General features: G+C 42.8%; 1 protein-coding gene across 1 annotated transcript; it reads left to right on the top strand.

Moving 5' to 3' along the window:
- The first annotated feature begins 6 nt into the window (after positions 1-6).
- decr1 (2,4-dienoyl CoA reductase 1, mitochondrial) lies at positions 7-6,963 on the top strand. The gene is made up of 10 exons (XM_014201163.3): positions 7-146; positions 1,077-1,276; positions 1,381-1,438; positions 1,560-1,646; positions 1,769-1,916; positions 3,355-3,454; positions 5,081-5,153; positions 5,299-5,445; positions 5,708-5,770; positions 6,042-6,963. The coding sequence occupies exons 1-10, from the start codon at positions 63-65 to the stop codon at positions 6,099-6,101; spliced, it is 1,020 nt and encodes a 339-aa protein (XP_014056638.1). The 5' UTR covers positions 7-62; the 3' UTR covers positions 6,102-6,963.
- The last annotated feature ends 1,872 nt before the right edge of the window (positions 6,964-8,835 follow it).

Below are 8,835 nucleotides of genomic sequence, written 5' to 3'. Positions count from 1 at the left end.
TAACCCCTCCCCTTCTTTAATTTACGGAAATCAGGGCAAAAGTCAAATCAAATTTTGAAAACATGGCGTCCACTTTACTGTGTCGGGTGTCATCAATATTTAAAACTGATTTAACCTTGCCGTTGAAGAGTCTTGTCTACAGACGGGTAAACATTGCCACCGAAATGAATGCAATAACTACCAAATCTTATTAAAAACTCTTATTTGTTGTGTAAGTTAGCTAGCTAGCTGCTAGTTTAGCAGCAGGTTGTTGTTAGTTGGCTAGCTAGATGTGCTTCTATGGGAAAGCTGTGCAGCAGCTTAAACTTCATTTCCGATGTTGACAGACATGAGTGCATTCTGCAATATTTCTGGCATAGTTAGCTACATTTGTTCCAGTGTTCTGCTACAGATAAATTGCTGAGAAGTGTAGGGACAGTTGACGATATGACCACTTTTGTGATGTACATGCAAAAGCACATACTAAACCTGTGTAGGCAGCTTGCTGTGTGTTCTCACAGCCAGACATGTAAGCATCTCAACCTTTCACCCAGTCCCCTCTCCACTGGGAATGTGAGCACCCACGCTGTTGGAGGAGTAGAGTGCAGTGCATCAGTGGTGTTTATCAATATAAGTAATTGCTCTTACTAATACATTTGTTAGACAGGAAAGACAACTAGTTTTTAATTCAATGGCCTCTATGCTACTTGTAGATGTACAAGTTCAAATATAGCACAAGTTCTTATATAGCGCAGGAGAACAGCAAGCCTGGTTCTAAAACCCCCCAGAAAAAGCAGCACCTCATGGCACAACGCCTCTCCCTGTGTGACCTAACAGTACTTGTGTGTATTTACTGACATGTATGTGTAACTGATAGATGCACACGCACCTGTTAATGTTTTTTTTTTTTTCAAGTCTTTTTTTGTCTGTAATGTCTTTTTCTTTATGTGTCGGGCCTCAGTAAGACTAGCTGTCACCATTGGCGTCGGCTAATGGGGATCCTAATAAATCAAAATCTGTGACTCGCAACATCCTTTTTCAGCTAGTTCATTAATATGAGTTTTTTTTGTGTTATCCCATTTACTCTCCTTAAACAGTTGTTCAGCACTGGGACTAGGGCATTGAGTGAGACTGGACCCCCCCAGGCTAAATTCTTTCCTGCAAATGAGGGATCAATGCTGCTCCCTGGGACTTACAAAGGCAAAGTGGCCTTTATCACAGGAGGAGGAACGGGGTTGGGAAAAGGCATGACCACAACACTGTCAGCACTAGGGGCAGAGTGTGTCATCGCTAGTAGGTGAGTGGAAACTTGGTAGTCAGTCGAGCTATAAATCCCAACACTACTGCTGCTGCCTTGCACTCACAAATTAGGAGGTGACACATTTTTGTTGTAATTTCTAGAAAACTGGACGTTTTGAAAAAGACTGCAGAGGAAATTACAGCTCAGACAGGAAATAAGGTACTACTACTGATCAGTTACCCACATTGAAGGCATTCATTATCCAAGACTTCCAGATACTGATAAATCAGTATGAACTCTGCTTTAAGTTGTGTTTGATACTTCAAGACTCTATCTGCAGGTCCATGCTGTGCAGTGTGATGTTAGAGACCCCAAGTCAATTGAAGCTGCTGTGGACCAACTGGTGGAGGTTGCTGGTCTCCCTGATGTACGTAGGTACAGATCAAGGACGTTTTGTCTGAAAAGTGGTATGCTTCGCTGTTCTAGATGTACTGGCCAATAATACTCCAATTGCTTGGTAAATATCATCCTCCTCTCTCGTTCCTCTAGGTGGTGATCAACAACGCTGCAGGGAACTTCATCTCCCCGTCAGAGAAGCTGTCTGCCAACGCATGGAGGACCATCACAGACATCGTCCTGAACGGCACGGCCTTCGTCACCCTGGAACTGGGCAAGAGGCTGATACTGGCCGAGAAGGGTAAACACCAGAGCTATCTGATGGAGCACAGATCTAGGATCAGCTTTCCCCTCCCCATTTATTTGTGTTGTATTGTATTGTGTAGTGCTGCCACCAGGGGGCAGTAAAGATTCACAATTTGCCTATAACTCCTGGACATTTGATCCTTGGTAGTATAACAAGTGAGGATCAACCCAGAACATTGGTGTGGATGCATGTGTACCATGTATCTCTGTTTTCTATTTAAGTGTGTAATTCTGACAGTGATTGAGCCTCAATATGAAATGCTTGAGCACTTTTCCATTCAGTTGGTCATAGTCCAGCGTCACTCCCCTTGTCCACTGCCCTTTTGCCCTAGGTTCCTCTTGGCTTTGCGTGCATGCACCCTCTCATTCCTTCTCATCCTCTTTTTTTCTCTCCTTTCTCTGCTGTCTCTGGTCAAAGAGGAAATTATATGTAAGGGGAGGATAGGAGAAGCCTCTCATGCGATGTTGTGGCATATTTATAATATGTGTGTGTCTGCGTGCACGTGTGTGCGTGGATAAGCTTTAATATTCATGTGAATATCCCAGCCCTTCTCTGATTACTGTGGATTTTCCATCTGCCCTCAACACTGCAATTAGGCAAATCACAATTAAGCAATTACCTTGAAGTACAAAGACAAAAACATGCCATCACACTAGGGGCACTATTCAATCTGAACTGATGTTTTTCCAAAACAGCTATTCTTCCAACAGTGCAAGAAAGCATATTTGAATTGATACCCAGGTGTCTGTTCTTCTTTCACACTATTAGGATTATTCTATTGCAGCGGTGCGCAATCTTTCTGTCTTGAGTGCCACATTGGGATTTTGAAATTCAACGGAGGGCCTCACATTTTTTTTATTTGATCGATTTGTTCGTCAAAATCAATTTGCGAGCCAAAAATAATAATTTTCCCTTTCCCTGTTCTAGCGGCTACATAAATCTAAATGTGCTTTTATTGCAGTACAAGAATGTTGCTTTGTTTTCTCACCTGGCAGCTTGGCTCCAGGCTTTGATTAAATAGTCTCACAGACAAACGATTTATTCTGCTAGCATCTCCTTCCACTACCCCTCTGATTTCTTGCTGTTCCATGTATGTGTAGTAGCGTCGTTTGTTTTATCAACCTATAAGTAACCCTGACTCGTTAAATCTATTGCAGTGTAATCTGGCCCACAACAGCCACCATGTTTTATGAGCTTTAGTGTGCTGGATATAAAAGCCTATAGAACTGCACAATGACTAACCGCTGCTCTCAGGTCATTGGAGGAACAAGTCAGCCTATGACAGTCTAATGAAGAGATGGATGAATTGGTCTGAACTGGGATCAGTTGTAAATTATAGGGACGTACATGATGACACATATTGCTGGGCATATACTGTACATATATTACAGTTTTTGTTTCTTTGTGGTATTTATGTACATTGTGTTTGTAGGTGCTGCGTTTCTGGCCATCACCACCATCTACGCAGAGACCGGCTCTGGATTTGTGGTTCCCAGCGCGGCTGCCAAGTCAGGAGTGGAAACTCTGTGCACGTAGGTATTTCAAAGGAGGCACTACCATAAAACCTATCAGGACCTGTTTCCCTGTCCTAAACCATCCCTTCACCCCATCACTATTGCACCCACCACACGTAGACATCCACACTGGCCTCATTTGAAAAGATTTGGCTCTCTCACTTATCAAACGCCTTATGAACACTAATACATTTTTAAAGAGAAGCAGTCATTAGCATAACGAAGGTCCAGGAACATTTAATTAACATTAAAGTGTGTCTCCCGATCCCCGTTCAGTTGGATCTCTACAATAATAAAGACGGATGGGTTGTGTGTGTGTGTGTGTGTGTGTGTGTGTGTGTGTGTGTGTGTGTGTGTGTGTGTGTGTGTGTGTGTGTGTGTGTGTGTGTGTGTGTGTGTGTGTGTGTGTGTACCTTGATCGTTCACACAAGTGTGAATCCAATAATGTGTGTGAAAACCCAATAAAATCCTGAATTGGACTGACACCTTTCATGTGAAGACAGGGATGCTCTTATCAAATGAAGAATACACCTTCTTGAGGGCTTTTACTGAAAGAAAGATCCCACTCAATGTTATTCCCTGTCAATTCCATTGAAAGAGTTAATGACACTGAAAGGTTTCCCCATAAACCCAGGGGACTGGGAATGATAAATGGGGGAACTATTCGTGTCTCTCACAATCATGTCCGTTTTGTACCTTGATATGTTTTACTTCCTATACAAGTGACCGCAGTGTGTGTGTCTTTGTGTAAAACAGTGTGTGTGCATTCCAGACTAGCTAGAATGTCATTTAAGGTTACGCTTGAATCCAAAATAAAGGAAACATTTGAGTAAATGAGGGATACAGTCTATTGAAAGCAGGTTGTTCCACCCAGGTGTGGTTCCTGAGTTAATTAAGCAATTAACATCCCATCATGCTTAGGGGTCATACATAAAAATGCCTGGTTGTCCAGTGACGTTGAAAGAGTGGTTTAAAGGGGGTGTGTCAGTCACAGACATGTGTAGTGGCATACGTGGAGAGTTACCTATAGCTGGTCGGCCCATTCATGCAGTCTTTTTTTCTGTGTGAATGAGCACTATTATATGAAATATGATATCGCTCACACCAAAAAAGTGACCCCTCTATTTTGTGAAGGCAGCAGCAGCCAAATTTCATGTTCATTTATTGCGCCAGGCATCTCAGGGGAGAGCTAGCCTATTTTTAGATCCTATTCTTTCATTACAGTTTTTTTGTGCGGAGGGTTTCAAGAAACTAGAGGGAATTAATCAATTCAACAAGCACCACCCTCAGTGCCTCTCGCTATAATGTTCCCAGAATGACATGGAATGACTAAAGCACTCCTGGCATCTACTTTTTGGCGCCCCAGCTTTTTCTGTATGAATAGTTGAGATGTGTTTTGTTTTTAGGTGCAGCTAGTTACCCTTCAATCATATTAGACTGAAGTCCCCATTATGAGTGACTACCTATGAGAATATTTAGGAGGTAGTGCCTCACTCCTAGGCCCAAGTCTAAACGGATTCCTTGACCCTACACTAGGCCATCTTTATTACTACATGCAGCAGTGGTAGTTCTTTGTATTTTTCTTCCTTTTTTCGTGTGTATATTGTATGTGCGTATGTAAACAAACTACTGTTTGTTTCTCAGGTCTCTGGCTGCGGAGTGGGGGAGGTATGGCTTGAGGTTTAATGTCATCCAGCCAGGACCAATCAGAACCAAGGTAACCAACACAACTCTGGTGTGAAACTTTACAAATGTACTGTGTTGATATAAAAAAAAGAAAGTCTTATCTTTCCCTTTCTGGTCTTATCTTGGCTTGTGAATGTGTAATTAGCTATGTTTTGTGACCTCTTCTCTTTGTGTAGGGGGCCTTCAGTCGTCTCGATCCCACGGGCATGTTTGAGAAGGCCATGATCGGCAGGATACCCGTGGGCAGGCTGGGCACGCCCGGAGAGATTGCCAACCTGGCAGCCTACCTGTGCAGTGACTATGCCAGCTGGGTGTCTGGAGCGGTAAGAGAATGTGTGTCTGTCTTGATAAGCTAAGCAGGCAGTGGAGACCAATCACTATGTTAGCTGAATGCCTACCTTGCAGAATGGGTATCTGGAAATAGCAGATTGCAGTAAGTCCTTCACTGTAAATGACATTCAAAGTGCACTAGGATTAGGCGATGCAGGTATAGGGATGGACTATGGCTAAGGGAAAAATGATGACTCAACATCCACATATACCGTGTTCTTCTCTTTAGTTGTGCCCATTCTCTTCTATTTGCAGATCATTCGAATGGACGGTGGAGAGTATGTCTCCATGGCAGGAGAATTCAATGATCTGAGGAGGGTATGTGCTGGAACTAACTTAGCAAACCCTGTTCCACTGTCAGGACTGGAACTTTAACACTAAAGAATCATATGAACATAGAATGATAATTTGATAGCATTGCTACCTTGTTCATAATCTCTGTTCTGTTATGCGACTAGCTATTGATTCAGTAACAAGATTGGAACTGTTGCTGGTTGCGGAAATCGGCCACATTTTATGAACAGATGTTAGTTTATGGACATGTGGGTCAGGTTGTGCTAGTTTTAACTTTCTGTGTTTTGTGTGTCAGGTCACTAAGGAGCAGTGGGCTATGATGGAGACCATGATCAGGGGCACCAAGGGATCCTAAGAAGTCAAGATGGGAACATGATACTTCCGGGGCAGCAGGTAGCCTAGTGGTTAGAGCGTTGGACTAGTAACTGAAAGGTTGCAAGATTGAATCCCCGAGCTAACATGGTAAAAATCTGTCGTTCTACCCCTGAACAAGGCAGTTAACCCACTGTTCCTAGGCCGTCATTGAAAATAAGATGACTTGCCTAGTTAAATAAAGGTAAAAAAAAAAAAGATTTACTAACTCTACCACTGTTAATGCTCCAGGGAAACACAGACACACAGATACTGTACACACAGACAATCTTTCCCTCTGTTTCTGACCTAGAACAGAGATTATACCATGTCAGGGAATATGGCTACAGGATCGACACACACACACACAGCCTCCTCTGCAATCACACTCTCACACACTCACTTAACCTCAAGCCTTATGTCTCAATGCCTAACGGACACATCGACAGGATGGGGACAGTAGGGCAGCATTTGAAAAGAAAATGGCTTCATCAGGAGGCCAACTATTTAGAGGAGGTTTGAGAGAGAGAACCTTATAACCTTTTCGTTATCACTCTGAGATTCTACTGGCTACAGCACTTCCTGGATGAAACTGGCTTCTCATTGGTTGAAAAACCTGTCCGTTCCTACGATTGACTTGGTATTTTGCCAGTGGCATTTATCATTTGTTTTTACAATGATGCCTTGAAAAGAATGAATTCTGTTCTTTTTAAAAAACATGTATTCAATGGCCTATCTAAGTTGACCTCCAGTAATGCTATTCATTGCTGTTAAGTGATTGTCTTGTGCTCTGTGTGTACAATACGTGAGGTTTACATGGATTTGTCTGTATGGAGTATGTTGAATAAAAGACAGGAGACATTTTATATCTCTCTGACGCATTCTTTTAAAATTCTCAGCCACCTAATGTGACATAGAGAAGTTAGATGGATTGACACTATTCATTCCCTCCCAAGCTGCTCTATCATTATTTTAGTTACTCTGAAAAATCAATACTCTAAACGCTGACATAATCTTATATGGATCTAATACACTGCTAAGCTGTTATAAATAAATAACATGAATGAGATGTTCTTGGTCAGAAGTGGGATTTGTAGCAAGTTGAAAAGCTTGTCGAATGCTTAATCGTTGATGAACCGTTTCAGTTCTTAGTAAATGGGTTTTAATATTCTTTGAAGTAATCACTGATGTGCCCAGGCTTTATTGGTGAAAGTAAAAAGATGGAAACGTCCTTCATGCATCCGATCACATACCGATTGGTTACTTCAAGGAAGGACGTGATGCATTTTGACAACGTTGGAATTGGGCCTAAGCCTTTTAATGGTGCACCATACGTGACGCTAAATGAAAATGTCACCAAACGTGAAGTAGCCCATGTCTCATTGTTAGGCATAGCAATCTTACTGTGATGTGTAGGCATTGTGCCAGTGAGCTTCTCTGCAGAGGCACAGAGAACCCCACTCCCTCCCATCTCTATTTGTATTGTGCAAGTCACACTACTGTTATCTTGCATACTCTCCATTTCCTCCCTTTTCTACTTCCTCCTTCTTTCTTACCTCACTTTACCTCCTTTAACTCTTTCCCTTTCATTCCTCTTCCCCCTGTTTGTCTGAACCCCCTCCCCCACTCATCCTTACATTTTCTATTTTATTTTCCTCCCTTCCTGTGTTCATTAGAGCAGTGGAGCCACAAAGCCTTCTCTTACAGTTGGAGCGTGGTGGATTGTCGGGTCACATTTTCCCTGTTCCGCCACCAGACCTTGTCCTCCCCCACTGAACAGAGGGTGCTGGACAGTGTCTGATGCCATAGGACAAGCACCAAACAACCACAATGGAGGAAACGTCCTTTCAATCCCACACAAAGCACCAGTTCACTGACCCTTCTGCTAAAGCTGTGTGTATGTGTCTCACAGTGTTGGAGTATATCCAGGTTAAACACTATTACTCTGATTATGGTGTCAGCAACACTTAGCTGAGAAAATGAAATGTGGTGGAGTTTTATTTACCTATCCTATGAGGTTTGTGGAAATGTCCAATTGAAAAAAATGACAATTTCATCTGGTTATTCCTTTGTCATCTTTAATTGTGTTGAGCCAGTGTCCAATTTGTTTGCAGATTCTCCATTGGCCATGCTTTTAAGGTCAGGGGTATGCCTGTTCTGTGTCGAGGGAAACAGGCATCAACGTATAGAATGGAACAGTACCTTGCTTTTATTAATTACAGTTGGCTCTCCCATGATGCAGCCTGTTCCCCTCCTCCTACTTCACACCCCTACCCTTTCGCATCCCAGAGTTCCGTTAGACACATACAGGAACACACATTTCACACCTGCTACATTTAACCTTTATTTAACTAGGCAAGTACATACTGCAGCTAACCTCAGATAAGCCATCGCTATACCTTTACCAACTCGGAGAAAGAGGCCAGCAGCTGCCCAATTAGGAGATAAAATCACCCTGCTCTCTAAACTCTCACTGCATAGTGCATGGAGGACAGAGCACTGAGCAATGCCTCTACACTCAGTGCAGGGATTTATAAGGTTAATGCTTCCCTCTGTCTGTCATAAAGCAGCGTGTAACTTCAAGTGCCCCTATGCCTACAGAAAGCTCCTGGCCTGGGCACCAGACTGTTTCTGCATTCAGCAACGCTGCATTGTTGCAACGACAAGTTGTCCAAAGCAGAAACAGATTGGCACACAGGTTAAGGAAGTTCCATCTGAAGTGTCCTCACCTCCCCCTG

This window comes from Salmo salar, chromosome 05 (genome assembly GCF_965601325.2).
Source record: "Salmo salar chromosome 05, fSalSal1, whole genome shotgun sequence".
Taxonomy (NCBI): Eukaryota; Metazoa; Chordata; class Actinopteri; order Salmoniformes; family Salmonidae; genus Salmo; species Salmo salar.
This window is presented reverse-complemented; position numbering and strand designations above follow the sequence as displayed.

What these genes read in the sequence shown, in the direction of transcription:
- decr1 (XM_014201163.3), top strand. Translation starts at nt 63, where the DNA reads ATGGCGTCCACTTTACTGTGTCGGGTGTCATCAATATTTAAAACTGAT. An exon ending in AGAGTCTTGTCTACAGACGG is followed by an intron (nt 147 to 1,076) that starts GTAAACATTGCC and finishes CTCCTTAAACAG; the next exon opens with TTGTTCAGCACTGGGACTAG. An exon ending in GGAGTGGAAACTCTGTGCAC is followed by an intron (nt 3,455 to 5,080) that starts GTAGGTATTTCA and finishes TTTGTTTCTCAG; the next exon opens with GTCTCTGGCTGCGGAGTGGG.